We start from the raw sequence: 14,369 nt of genomic DNA, 5'->3' as shown, positions 1-14,369 counted from the left end.
CATCCCTGGCGTCCCTTGGCTGGCAGGTGTATAACTTCAGTCTCTGCCTCCATCATCACATGGTATTTCCTCCCTGTCTCTTCACATCGTCTTCATTGTAAGGACACCAGTCAGGTTAAGGGGACATCCTGCCCCAGTATAGACACATCTTAATTATTCCATGTCTAATGTATATGATGCATTTTGATTACATCTTAGCTGATTACATCTATAATGACTACGCACAGTCACATTTGGGGGCATTGGGGGCTAGGGCTTCAGCATGTCTTTTAGGGGACGTGATTTAACCCATAACAGTCTGTAAAGTTGATATTTATTCTCTCTGAAGTCTTCAACATGATTTCAAAAAGAGACTATTAGACTTTTTGACAAGTTTTTTAGCCACCAATAATTTAGTTTTTCTATAAAGATAGGTTTATTTGTAAGGCTCCTAGATACAAATTTCATTTGCACTGTAATTCCTACTTTTGTTCATATAATGCTTACAGAAGGTTATATTCAGAAAATAAACTCGTATTATTGTCTCTGTTGCCTGCACTTACGTTTATTCCCCGTTTATTTAGATTTTATCACTATTTTGCTTGTTTTATTTAAAGGAAGGAAGAGTGGATACTCAATATTTTGACACATTAAAGGTGGTCATCCTTGCTTGTATCCCTACCCCTTTTTGCTGGCATCGAGATGCAGACTTTCTGGTCTAAACAGTTGAATTAAGATGTGACAGTATTGGTGCTGTACACTTGCTTTTTGAAAATGTGAAAGTCAGAGCTCTAGATTTAATTTGTATGCTATTTAGTAGTGAATTCTTGTATAATTCCTCTTGATTGGGAAAGGAAAATTTAAGGTATGCAAACATAAGTTGTATATTACCATTTATTCATTTAACAAGTATTTCCAGAGTACTTACTCTGGGCCAGAAAATGTACTGGGTGCTAAGTTACTCACATTTTCCTACCATCAACAATGTATAGTTTAGGGCAGGAGACAAATAAGCAAGTAACAGAATGGTGTGATCTTTAGAGAATTGTGGGTTGGCTCATGGGAGTAAAGTTGGAACTCAGTCATGAAGTCAGGAAAGATTTCTTCCGATATGACAGCTAAGCTGAATGAAATTTAGGATTGAGTATATTATAAAGTCAGTGTAGATTCACTTTTAATCTTTGTACTTTGAAACTTCCATAGTACTCATAAAAGAGTTCATATTTATAGTTATCAAAGAGGTGAATTTTCATTTAACCTATTTCTGCTGAGGAAAATTGACTATTTCTAAATATTTTTATTAAAGATCAAAATGAAGGGTTATATTCAATTAGTTCCATCATTCAGTTCCATTTTGATTGGTTTAGTTAAGGTTTTGCTATACTGTTGAAAAGAAATTAAACATAGACAATTAACAAAGTTAAGATATGTTATTTCATATGAAATTATCCTATAAATTAAAGATGATAATGTATCTGTTAGACTTAACTTTAGGGTACTGATTTAAAGCTCTTTGGATTGTAAGTGTGTACTACACATTTGGGTGACATATAACAACTATATTTATTAAGGTAAGTTGCTTAAGTGTCAGACACTGTTTAAACTTTACAGTAACCTTGATATAAGCTACATTGCAACCTCATAGAGAGGTTTAGTAACCTCCCCAAGATCATGCAGAGGTTGTGATAAGGCCAGGATTTCAGTCCAGGCAGGATGACTCCACAGTCCTCGATAGTCCCCCTACATACACATAGATATCTTGGCATTGCCCACTGTTTGATCAGTTTGCAAATGTAGCCCATACTCAGAAAACTCTCACACATTACACAAATGTCTAACATGAACAGTGAAATTCTATTTTCATCTGCCAGAGAGAACCACAGGTGAAGTTTTGATTTATTTTTGTGGGATTAGGGAGGAAATACTAACACATAACACAGTTAAAAATAATAATAGAAGTATACATATTGTTTTGCAGCTTGATTTTTTTTTAAATTAATAATCTATTTCAGGGCTTTCTGTACCCCTGAAGGTATACTTACCTCATTCTTTGTAATTGCTCTGTGCTATTGTAATTTATGAATATACCTTGAACTTATTTAACCATCTCCAGATGATGGATACTGGGTTCATTTCGATTTTTATTATAGGAAAAAGGTTGCATTGAATACCTATGCTGGTATTTCTGTACGATGTATTTCCAGAAGTGGGGTTGCTGCTGGGTCAGGGAGTTTTTTAACACATTAGTTTTTAATAATAATGCAAAGAGTGTATTATTTTATTCTTCTACAAATGGTAAAATAAAGTGCTTATTACTCCACTTCCTCAACTCTGGGATATTATCCGTCTTCTAAATCTTTGCTAATCAAATAGTCCTCTCCCTTCCCCCTTTAAAAGATATATAATTAGATTGTAATTTGGATTTTTCCAGTATTAGTTTATTGGCAATTTGTATTTTCTCTTTTGTGAACTGTCTTATGTATTTCACCTGTTTTCTTTCATATCTTATTCTTTTATTGGTTTGTAAGACCTTTTCCTTTTGATCATCTATTGATCCCCATATAGCAAAGAACAATAAGGTATTTAAATTTCTTTCACTTTCAGATCAATCAAGAATGATCACTTCTTTTGTTATAGATTAAGATTTCAGTAACATAGAGTTTAATTTTTTGGAATATCTGTCATTTGGTGTGTCTGTCTGTTGCTTCTAACAATTCAAAGAATTACATTTTCTTGGAAAATGTTTGCACTGTTTATTGCGAGAACTTTTTAGAAAATATTGTCTCATAAGTTTAGCTAATTTCATATTCTTTTCCTATTTATTATGCATTTTTATTTCCTTGTTTTTGGAGCAGGATAATGCTGACTACAGATTATTTCAGAAAACACTCAAATTGTGTCGTTTCTTTGCCAACTCCCTTTTGCACTATACTAAGGTAAAGCTAATATTTTATAATGCATGAATGTGATATCTACAATACATTATAAATTAGCTTGTTTTTATGATTTCTGCCAAACAATCTTTTGAAGTTATTTTGTCAAGACTTTATTTTGTAGAGTTTTTAGCTTAATATTGTTAATTGTTAAATATTGAGCATCTGTTTTGTCATCCAAGTTGCTGCTATCATTGTCATTAGTTTTATTCAATTCCCTGAAAAAATTATTTCTTCAAGTATAAATAAAATTATTTCTATAAGCACAAATCAATTTTCAGAAGATAATTCAGTTTGACTTTAGATACTGTTTATAGATTATTTCTACCATATTTCTAAATTAGGTTAAGTTTAAATGTTCAAACTGTATAATAACTTTAAGACTTGCATATTTGGGAGTCATCAGGGTGGCAAAGTGGTATTTGAAGATATACGAATAGAATAGATAATTTGTCAAGGTAGACTATTTAGATACAAGAGCAGAGAGTACTCAGCAGCCAGTGAAAGACATATTGTTAGTAGTAAATATTAGTAATTGAAAACACTATCATCCATGTTGGATTTGTTTTTGACCTTGTCTTCCTCCTTTTTGAGGAAAAGGTAAGGACCTCTGATGACTGTCAGTCAGAATTCCATGGCAGGCACACTGACTACTGGCGCACTGCCATCCTGGTTGGTGTGCTGCTTGAGCTGGTGCTTCTGGGCTGCTTAACCGTGGGTGGGCTGCTCTGACACTGGGTTCCCTGCAGCTCACAGGGTGTGTATTTCAGTGGCAGAGGTACATGGTGGGAGGGTCCTGGCACCAGTGGCCCTCAGATGGGTAGTTACCCATCTGATATTTGCTTGGTGTGTAGGGGTCAAAATTGTGCCTAATTATATCATTTTTAAATAAATTCTTTTCTCTCAGGGGAACTTAAATTTTAAAAAATTAATCATAAGCTTTTTCTCTATATCTTGTAGTACAATTAAAACTATTTCTTTTATATTCTAAGAGATAGTCTAACCATAGTGGGTAGAGCAGTCATGACTGTCCTTGGATCCCAGCCCTGCTGGTCTTAGCGATGTGACTCGGTCAAGTTACTTGATACTTTAGCTTCAGCTTTCTAGTCTAAGAATTGGGGACAGTAACATGTCGTAAGATCTTTGAGAGAACTAAAATTACATAAAGTAATATGTGTAAAGTCACTTGCTACATGTCTGCTGAGCACCTAGTAGGTACTCAGTAAATGATAACTTCTCATTGTGTTTGTGTTGATAGTTTTAATAGTAAAGAATTTTAGGTGCTTAGCCTCATCCTCCTTTTTATTCTCATGCAAGAAACTTTTTTTTTCCCCTATGTGGCACATTTAGGATTTAATTTTATTTTGCTTGTTTCTGGTGAGAGAATATGTATTAGAAAAGCATGTTGTGTACAAAGAATGAATAGGGTTGCTTTATTTTAGGAATTTCTTCCTTTCCTCTCTGATTCTTGCTGTACGTTACACCAGCTTTATCTTCAGATACACAGGTAAGAAGAATGCTGCATGACCATTAAAATGTAATAGTGCCATCTGAACCATGCAAATGTTAAGTGGGTATAATTTTAAAGTAAAATAAATAATTTCTGTTAATATTTCAGTAAATTTTTATCTGCTTAAAATTAGTGGGGATGGAGGCTTTAAATAATAGATTCCATGTGAGTTTTACTTATCTTTATATTCTTAACTAGTACCTTATAAACCAAGTGATGAATGATTGGAAGGATGATAAATACTGAAGGTAAAAAAAAAAGAGGTTGTATTCTGTATTGGCATACTGTTTTTTTTTTAATCTTTCTTAATTTTAATTTTACTTCTATGAGATTTAAGTCAAGTAGCAGTGAACTCCATCTCAGAAAAAAAGTGAAATTACAGAAAGGGTATCATAATTTAGGTAGGGGCTAAATGATATCTAACATTGACAGTTATCACAGAAGAGCCCTCAGTTTGACACTAAAGGAATTTGTCAGTTCATTCATCCAGCAGCTCTCTTACATTTCCTTAATCCATTTAGTCTCCTACACAATTTTCAGACCTCCCCTTCTTCAACATCCTATGTCTCCAACACCACTTCCTCATTTCTCATTGTCAGTTAATGTCCTCACTTTGTATGTCACTGAGGAAAATGGAAGCAATCGAAAGGGAGCGTCCACACTCTCCTGACACAGCAGCTATTCCCCTGTGTCTAGGCCCTGTCACTTTCTTATTCCTGCAAGTGAACTGTCTGTGTGCCTGTCCGAGGCCAGCCTCTGTTTCTGCATTGGATCTCATCCTCTCTCTCATGCTCAGGGAAGTCACTCGAGCAATTGTTCCTTTTCCCTCTTTTATCATCAATCGTCCCTCCCTTCTGCGCCTTTCTCATGAGTCTATCAACATGCTGTTACTTTTCTCACCTTAAGAACAATATAAAACAAAATCTCTGGACCTTAATTCTTCTCCAATGCCTTCCCATTTCTCTGCACCTGTTTGCAACAAGACAAGACTCCTAGAAAGAGTTGTCTCTACTTTCTTTTTCGAAGCTACTCCAGTCAGGATTTCCATTTCAGCACTTCACCAAAACAGCTGTTGTCAAGGTCATCAGTGACCTCCCTGTCACTACATCTGATAGCCAGCTTTAGGCTTCATCTATGTAGCCTGTCAGCAGCGCTTAATCTTTTCGTTTGGACTCTTCTGTTGGTTTCCTGGACACCTCTCCCTCTTGGTTCTTTTTGAATCTCTGGGCTGCTCCTTCTTAGCCTCCTCGCAGGTTCCTCCTCTTCTCTCCAGCTACTTTAAGCTGGGTGTGCTGCAGTGCTCAGTCCTACGGCCTCTCCTCTCTTCCCAGTGGTCATTTAGTCTCAAGACTTTAAATTTATATCTCTCCTGTTTAATGTCTAACTGTCAGACAGGACATCTGCACTTAAATTGACCCAGCCAAACTGTTCATTCACAATCATTTCATTCCTGCCCCCCCGACACCCCCCCCACACACACCCCCCCATCCTCCTCTTGTAGCTTCCTTATTTCAGTTTAAGTGGCATCTTGATTATTCAGATTGATTCGGCCAAAAAACCTTGCTGTCAACTTTGACGTGTCAACTTTGATGTTTCTCTTGCTCTCATACCCCTCATCTAGTTCATCAGCAAATTCCGTCAGTCTGTCAGTATTGCCTTCAGTATAAATACGTATATGCAGTAAATATGTGCAGACCCCAACCACTTCTCACCCCCTGAATGGCTGTCATTCAGTCCCATCCACTATTTGCTTGCCTGCATTTTTGCAAAAGAACATCTTACCTGCTGTCTCTGCTTCCACCCTTGCCTTGCTCTGATCTGTTCTCTGTGCAGTAGCCAGAGTGAGTGATAAAACATAAAATAGATCATGTGACTTCTCTGCACAAACTCTCAAATACCTCACATTCAGAGTTCCATAGAATTTCAAATAGAAAGTCAGTAGTTTCCTGTCCACCTTGGCTTGTTTTATTTTTCCTCCGTAGTACTTACTAACATCTGCTGTATTGTTGATTTACTCACTCACTCACACACTCACTTGTTAACTCCCCCCTGCATTAGAATGTGTGCCTTTAAAGGCAGTGATTGTATATATTCCGTTTACTGCTATGTCACATACTCCTGGAAAGGTACATGGCGTACATAGGCACTTAATAAACATTTGTCAAGTAAATTAACTTTAAAGTGTGTCATTTGTGTGAAAGACACATACTTGCTTTGATGCTCAGTAGCTGTACTTCAAAATCAGTGGAGTTTCATTACCTGCATTGTATTTATATGCATCTTTCACTTTATAATCTCACTTACAATTTAATCCTCACAACTCTGATTCAGTGTTGCAGGTGAAGAAAGTGAGACTTAGGGAGGTCAAATGAATGAACCAAAGTCACATGGCTAATAATTGACAGACTGGTGCTTTTTCCATCACACTGCAGAGGCCTCAACTGTTTATCTTAAGTGCATCCTTTTAAATGCTGTCATTCCCCGCTAGACAGGTTTTCTCATGTACTGTCAAATTTGCCACAATTAAAAATAACATGGCAAAAAATATTGAATACATATCCTATTTTACAGAGGTTTTGATTGAAGTTGAGTTTAAACCCCAGTTACTGAGACATTTTCCATTAAGATCTTTGCATCTTCCTTCAGTGTTAATATACAGTTTGTTCTTACAAAGCTCTTCTGAGAAACTGAGTATTAATTCATAGTAAATTCAGCATTCTTATTTTACAACAACTTTCAAAAGAAGTAATTACCCCAGAATTTATCAGAAATATCTTTTCACATATGTTTTTACTAGTTTAATATTCATCTTTACCGTATTTTTTAAGAATCTCATCAAAAACATTAAAATGCATCAAAATAATACTAACATTGTTTTCTAAGATTATAAACTTTTAATTTTGTAAATTATAGCCATGGAGTTCAGAGATTCTTCAATTATGGTATCAATTCAGTACTTTGAATTTTGTTTTATTAAAATGTATGCTACTTATTGTTTTATGTTTTCACTGCTGGAAGAACATCAGTTTGCAGTACTTAACCTCTGTCTGAAATTAGAAAATAGCTATTAATGAATGAATTTTTTTCCCTTCCTTTCTAGTAAGTTTCCACCAAGCCTCTATGCTGCCAGGATTTCAAAAGCACAACAGGAGGAAATAGCAGGTGCTTTCCTGGTTACACTGGATCCACTCATCAGTCAGCTTCTCATATTCCAACCTTTTGTGCAAGTGGTTTTGGACAGTAAATTAGGTAGGCTTCAAAACAGTCTTAACGTTAAATCATTTCTTACTAATCATGACGTGTTAGAGATGGGGTTGCTTTCCCTTATATAGTCCTCCTTTTTTAAGTTTTAAAAATTTTACTTAAAGTTTCTCTTACTTTCTTTTCTCAGAACATATTTCTGATTTAAAACAAATTATGCCTCTAATTTTTCTACATATCACGATCAGATTTCTGCTGAAAAAGTGTAGCATATGTTTTTACCAATTTGTTGTAACATAATGTGTTTTTACCACCTTAAGAGCTGCCGTGTGAACTGCAGTTTCCACAGTGTCTACTGCTGGTTGTCATCATGGACAAGCTGCCCTCGCAGCCTGAGGCTGTGCAGGCCCTGTGGTGCGCAGACAGCCAGGTCTCAGGAGCTACAACCAGGTAGCAAATGTGGTGGTGTTTATATCCAATTATATTATGATGGTTTAGAATGTCCTGTTGTTTACAGTGACCTTGAAATTAAGTTTTTTGTTATGTCACATATTCTAATTAAGTGACTGTGTAGACCTCATATACATTGCTACTTAATAAAAATATACATACATCTATATAACAGGTGCTAAAACCATTTTAATTTTGTTCACTTTTGTAGAAGGTATTGCCTAATAGTCTGTTATGAATGTTGATTGTAGTAGAGTACATGTAGTTAGTAACATTTAAAGAGGAGCTCTGATAAGTAGAGTGCTTAGCTACTACAAGGTACCTCCTGGGAAATTGAACTTGTGTTCGTCCTCCTTACCAACACCAGGCTCTGGTTTCTTACTCCCTGGATTATTGCTGTGCTCTAGCATTTTATCTTTTCTTTAGTGGCATTCTGTGTACCAGTACCAGGCTGCTCACCCTAAACCCCAGCCCTCCTACTCAATAAGTTCTATGCAGTAAGTAAAGCATAACGTCCCAACTCCTCAGCTTTCCATTTAAAACCCACCCCACTCTGCTGTCATCATCTACTTCTGCTCCTTATCCTTTCACTCATTTTCTACACGTGCACCTTGCTGCTGTCAGACTGGTGATTCACATCTACCTTTTACTCAGGCTTTGTCTTTTTTACCTATTCATATTTTGCCCATTTTTAATTTGTTATTTAAATCTTCTGTGAAGAATTCTTAAACCATTTTCTTCTTAAAATGACCCTTCCCTGTCTGAATGATACTTATTTTTTATATATGATACCTAGTTTAGCTACTTAAATTTTAAGTTCCTTGATGCATTTGACTGTGTATTGGTCTGTACTATGATAAACACTTGCTAAATGATTTTTTAAATGTATAGGAAAATCTTCCTTTAAGGGATTTCTCTAACAGTGCCTATATTTTATTTTTACAGATACGTATTCACACATACTGGAAACTGTTGTTGATACATACCTCTTGAGACATTTGCTTTGCCAAAACATCCCTCCATATGTCATATTATTACACCTGCTAATAGTAGAGTGTTAATGATGTTGAGTTCAGCGTTCTCAATTTCCCCGCAGGGTGTCTCTACTCAAAGGCATTTTCTCCAGTTTTGAGCAGTGTTCTGGTGAACTCTCTCTACCTGTCTGTTTACAAGGAGTAAGGAGTAAAGGGCAAGCTGAAGCTGCTGTCACCTTGTATCAGCACGTTTGTGTTCATCTGTGTGCATTTATCACTTCCTTTCATCCCTCACTGTTTCCTGAACTGGTACGTTTATTACTTGCTGGGCTAAACTGAGGTTACACTTTGCCTTCTTTTCATTGCAACTGTGATTCATACATAGAAGAAAGTGAGAGAGTAGTAAATGTGTATTTATTTTGAACGTCATTCTCTCAGCTTGCACATTTTACTCTTTAATTCAGTTGGATCCTAGGACATGGTGGTCCTAGAGTCCTATAGTTTTTCAGATGTCATATTTAGCTAAAATATTTGAGAAAACATTTTGGGTGGGAAGGTATGGAAAGACTTTGTGAGAAAAGGGAAAATAGGATTTTACTGAATTCAGTTTCATAAAGAAAAAGAGAAGTGGACAGGAGTATGTAGTACTAATTCTCTGGAGTCTAGGCTTAACTTTTTTTTTTTTAAGTGGAATTGGATTAGAAAAGATGTTGAGAAAATTCTAGAGAAAGAATTCTTAGAATTTATGTAAGAATCAGTGTCATTTAAGATAATACTGTGGTAATATTCAGCACATATTAAATATTGTATTTGGTTTAAAGTGAAACTGAAGTATAGGCATATACGTCATACATGTTGTATTAATGATTTCTTCCTACTTAGAGAATCTCGGGGAACCTAGTGTTTGAGGTACCACATAGAATCTCCATAGCCCAGCGTAATGCTTAACGTGTAGTAGGTGCTCAATAAATGTCAAGGGCGTGGCAACATGGGTTCTTTCAGATACCAGAACGTAGAGCTTTCCCACTGAGGATCTGTTGTTGTTTGGACTGTGATGGTGTTTTGTTTTATTTTGAGAAATGTAATATTGATAATGTCTCATGAACTTTCTGTTTTTCTAGGATACTGCTCTGTTGGATGCTGTGCTTAGTGCTAATATGATCACCTCTCTGTTAGCTATGGATGCATGGTGCTTCCTTGCTCGGTACATCATCCTTACTTTTTTTGGGTTTTGGGTTGATTTATAGTAGTGATTGGCAGTAAGTGACTTTATACTTATAAGTTTATAGAAAAATTCTGTCTTGAAAATTCTTTAAGAGCCCCTGAAAATGGTTTGATTTCATATCACAGCACTACATTAGAAACCAGCTTCCCCCTTTCTTTTCTTTGGTTTGAGTCAGTGGAACCTATTGCTAAGGTAGTTTTGTATATTGTGATATTCTTTAGCCATGGAAATAACTGTAATTTAGAATATTTAGTGCTTTATAGAAGTTCATCTCCTTTTCTGAATAATTGTCTGAAGATTGCCTTCTGTTTATGTTACAGGTATGGGACTGCTGAACTCTGTGCCCACCATGTCACCATAGTGGCTCATCTGGTGAGTATAATTATAAGGCCAAAACACCCACTTTCCACGCAGTTCCTGGGGATATGTTAATCTTAAAAAATGTGAATATCAAAAGGAGAAATAATGTGGTAGCTAAATTATTTTGGCAGTTTCTTTGCTTTGCATTAATACTGATGCTATTGAGAAAGATACACTAGAAGCAGTGTAATACTGGGGAAATTGTCTCATTTTCAGAATTTTATGGAGTTGTACTAATTGTTCTGGGAAAGAAAGACTGGGTTGATTGAGGATAAATTTAGAATTGAATGCAAAGTAGAAACTAAGTTTTAAAAAGGTTGATGACCAGGAGTTCTTACTCTCCCTCCCTCCTACCTGCCCTCCCCCACTCTCTCTATATGACTTAGACAAGCTGACTCTTGGTTTTGTTGTATCTCTTTCAGTCAAGATGATTTGAGAGGGATAAATGTGATAAGGTGATCAGTGCCTCTTGGGGAAAAAAGTAATGTCGTGTAAATGGATACAAAGAGAAAAAATATGATTTAGTGACAGCCCATGTTAATCTTTTCAATGCTGATCTTTTTTTACTTTTAAATTCCTAGATGTTTGATATATTACATATAAGATGGTCATGACCTGTTTGTTTTGTTTTTGGTCCTGGCCTTTGATAAAGAGCTTATGTGGGTCCATGTGTCTTTTGTTTTTTAGTAGAGTTATTGTGTCATATATTTCTTGTTTACCTTTTAAGGATGTTGTAGACTAAATCCGGTGAGATGTTTCATAACCAGACAGCTGACATCTACGTCTCCATGGCTAATGGTCTGGAGCACTTAACCCACTTTCCTAAATCCTTGACACGTCTTGCACAAAACAGAGTGATTTTTATATTACGTGTGTTACATCTCCTTTAAATAAAAGCTCTCCTAGTATATTATGGTGGGAATGTATAAACTCTTTTGGTGAAGCATCCATCTAATAGAGATATTTACTTTTGTAAATATCTGTACTTTTGTGGTTAGGTCTAAAAAGATTCCATAAATTGTCTTTGAGTTAGAGGGATTAAAATACAAAGTTATAATCAAAGTGGTAATAAGAAATAGAAATTCCAAAGTATTGTTTTCAAATGTAATGTCAAAATTGTTTTCTCATTATGAAAGTAATCTAGGTTCATGGAAGAGAAAAACATTAAATATAGAAAACCCCAAATTAAAAATTAAAATTACCTATAATCTTATCCCCCAGAGAGGGCTGCTGTTAATATTTTGGCATATAAAAGTTACCAGTCTCTCCTCTCTCTGGTCTCTTCCCAGATAAAGTCTTGCCCTGGAGAATGTTACCAGCTCACCAACCTAGCAATACTGCTGAAGCGTCTCTTCTTCTTCATGGCCCCACCTCATCAGGTAAGGATGTCATCTTTGTCACTGTCTTTGAGCAGCTGCTGAGAATTGAATTCAGACTCTTTTGAAGGCTTTTAACCACCCACCCCCACATTTAAATGTTGACATGATCTGAACATAAATTTTTAATGTATTGATTGCTTTGCTTATTGCTTTTAGATGGGTTTAGATGTTATTGTTAAAGAAAAACCAGAGCTATTTAGTAGTTAAAGTGGTCAAAACAGATCTTATTCAGGAGCTGTTGCAGTAGGGGAAAAAGACTGCAGTGTAGAGCTGGGCACAATTCTGATACAGCATAAACTAGTGGGAATCTGTGGTCAAGGAGCAGGGTGGGGCCAGTGGATAAAAATTGCTAAGAAGAAACATCAGGAGTAAGGGGGTGATTCTGGCTTAACAGGTTCACGGTGAACACAGACCAGAGTGATCAGATACTAAGTGTGAGGGGTTCTTTCTGAATTGACTTAACAGGATTCTTGCTAAAACTGGATAATACAGGCCCACAAAGGATGAACACAAGTCCAAGGTTCAAGGCTGGCTGAGACGAGGGCCAGACTTAAGTTTGGTCGAGGAGAGAGTCCTTGTCATTGTCTTTGCTGAAAGTTACAGATGACCGTTCTAACTCTGTCTTCTTTCTCATGTTTCTCATACATTTAAGGTACTTGAAATGAAGTGGTTCTATATCCCCAGCCCCTTTTAACTTATTTTGAAGAACTAGAATATCACTTATGCCCTTAGTGATACCTTCTTTAAAACTTTTTTTGTACAGTAAGTAAATTAAACTTGGAGAGGAAAACAGAAAGGATGATGAACCTCGGTAGTTTGCTGTGGTGAGGACAACGAGCTCTGCCAGGACGGGGGACGTCCTCCGGTTGCAGGGACCTGTGTGGCCTGGCCTAGTCCTTTGGACTGGTCACTCTGAGGTTCCTGTAGGAGCTTTTTAAAAATACAGTGTCCTGGACCTTAACCTGTGAATGGAGTGAGTTTGGAGTGGTAGCTATGAAACGAGGCTCAGTACTTTGTTTTTATGAGTATTATCAAATTCCTACATGATTCTGACATGGACATAAGCTGAGGAACCACTGGACGACTGAATGGTGTTACAGGCCTTGGTGTGAGTCCTGGCTGACTGTGACCTTGGGCAGGTCATACTTTCCAACCTCAATTTCCCTGCCTACAAAGCAGCAGATCTTTGTAGCCATTTTGAAAAAAATTTTAAGGACTTAGAGATAATATATACAAAACACACAGCATGGCGCCGGGCTTAGGTGGGTGCTTAGTAAATGCTGGGAGTCATTTCTGATGGGAGTATTTACCGCAAGTCCATGCCTGCTCTGCTGCTCGAGAGAGGTTTGCCAGGCCCCAGAGGAACCACACCAACCTGCCAGCCCTCTTCCTTGCGCTGTCCCCGAGGCAGAGCACCCCAGGCCCGGCTGGCAGCCAGCCCTCTGCAGAGCGTGTTAGGGTTGCTGTTCTTCCCTCCAGAACTCCTGAGGGCTTGTCTGCTCCACATCTCTTAGAATTTTACCACCTTTTACTCCCCTGTCAAAAGTCTTGCCCCTGGTTCCTGGCACGTTGTTCTTCCTAGAAGCCCTATTAACTGGGATGCCCTTCCTAAAGAAGTGAGATTTGGAGAAGGAAGGGTCCTTTTAACCTTAATTTTCTCACTTATAAAATAGGGATAAAATCCTTTCCCCAGGGTTGTGAAATTTTAACTTTTAGGTTAATACAATTCAGAATGAATTAGCCTAAAGGAACTAGAAGCTTTGTTATAGACAAACTGGTTTATGTTGAGAGGTCTCTTACATTCTCAGTTTTCTGAAGTTTTCCAAATAATTGAGGCTGCCAGATGTGTACATCACGGATAAGGGAGGGCTTTTAATTTTTGCCTTCAGTTATCAAATACTGACTTTTCCCGCTATGGTCAAGTTACTCTACTAAAACTTAAAACTAAGGGGCAAACCTGAATTTGAATCCCTGTTCTGAGAGTCCTTGGGAGAGTTCATTAATCCTAAAATTGAAGTACTAATACTTACTCAGATGGCAGTTGTGAGCCTTGAGGAGATAAAGAAAAAAAAATACACACACACACACACAAATCAAGTAAGCATCTAACCAAAGTTCTTCTGGCATGCTCAGTTTATTTTTCTTTTAAGACATGTTTTACTTAAAAAAAAGAAAGGTATCTGTGATACATAGTAATTCAGGGGGGAAATGCAAGTATATAGGGAGATTAAAATGTATCTACTGTTTCAATATTGGAGAGTAATGATGGAATGTCCTGTCATTTCTCTTGGTGTGTAACTGTTCAAAGTATTCCTATTTTATAGAAACAGGGAAAAGTACAAGGAGGTTGCCTGAGGG

At 36.8% G+C, this 14,369-nt stretch overlaps 1 protein-coding gene across 4 annotated transcripts in view; it reads left to right on the top strand.

Moving 5' to 3' along the window:
* FIRRM (FIGNL1 interacting regulator of recombination and mitosis) overlaps positions 1–14,369 on the top strand; it is a 39,273-nt gene that overhangs the window by 12,766 nt on the left and 12,138 nt on the right. For 3 of the 4 annotated variants that reach the window (XM_072946143.1, XM_072946144.1, XM_072946146.1), the window contains 8 exons: positions 2,835–2,915; positions 4,355–4,419; positions 7,523–7,671; positions 7,944–8,073; positions 9,170–9,356; positions 10,169–10,251; positions 10,593–10,644; positions 11,922–12,011. In XM_072946143.1, the coding sequence (XP_072802244.1) occupies positions 2,835–2,915; positions 4,355–4,419; positions 7,523–7,671; positions 7,944–8,073; positions 9,170–9,356; positions 10,169–10,251; positions 10,593–10,644; positions 11,922–12,011 (837 nt within the window). Of the gene's footprint in view, positions 1–2,834; positions 2,916–4,354; positions 4,420–7,522; positions 7,672–7,943; positions 8,074–9,018; positions 9,357–10,168; positions 10,252–10,592; positions 10,645–11,921; positions 12,012–14,369 lie in introns of those variants that run through there. The other variant, XM_072946147.1, reaches the window with a different exon arrangement.

This window comes from Vicugna pacos, chromosome 21 (genome assembly GCF_048564905.1).
Source record: "Vicugna pacos chromosome 21, VicPac4, whole genome shotgun sequence".
NCBI classification, from domain to species: Eukaryota; Metazoa; Chordata; class Mammalia; order Artiodactyla; family Camelidae; genus Vicugna; species Vicugna pacos.
The sequence above is the reverse complement of the archived record's forward strand: the minus strand, read 5'-3'. Positions and strand labels throughout refer to the sequence as shown.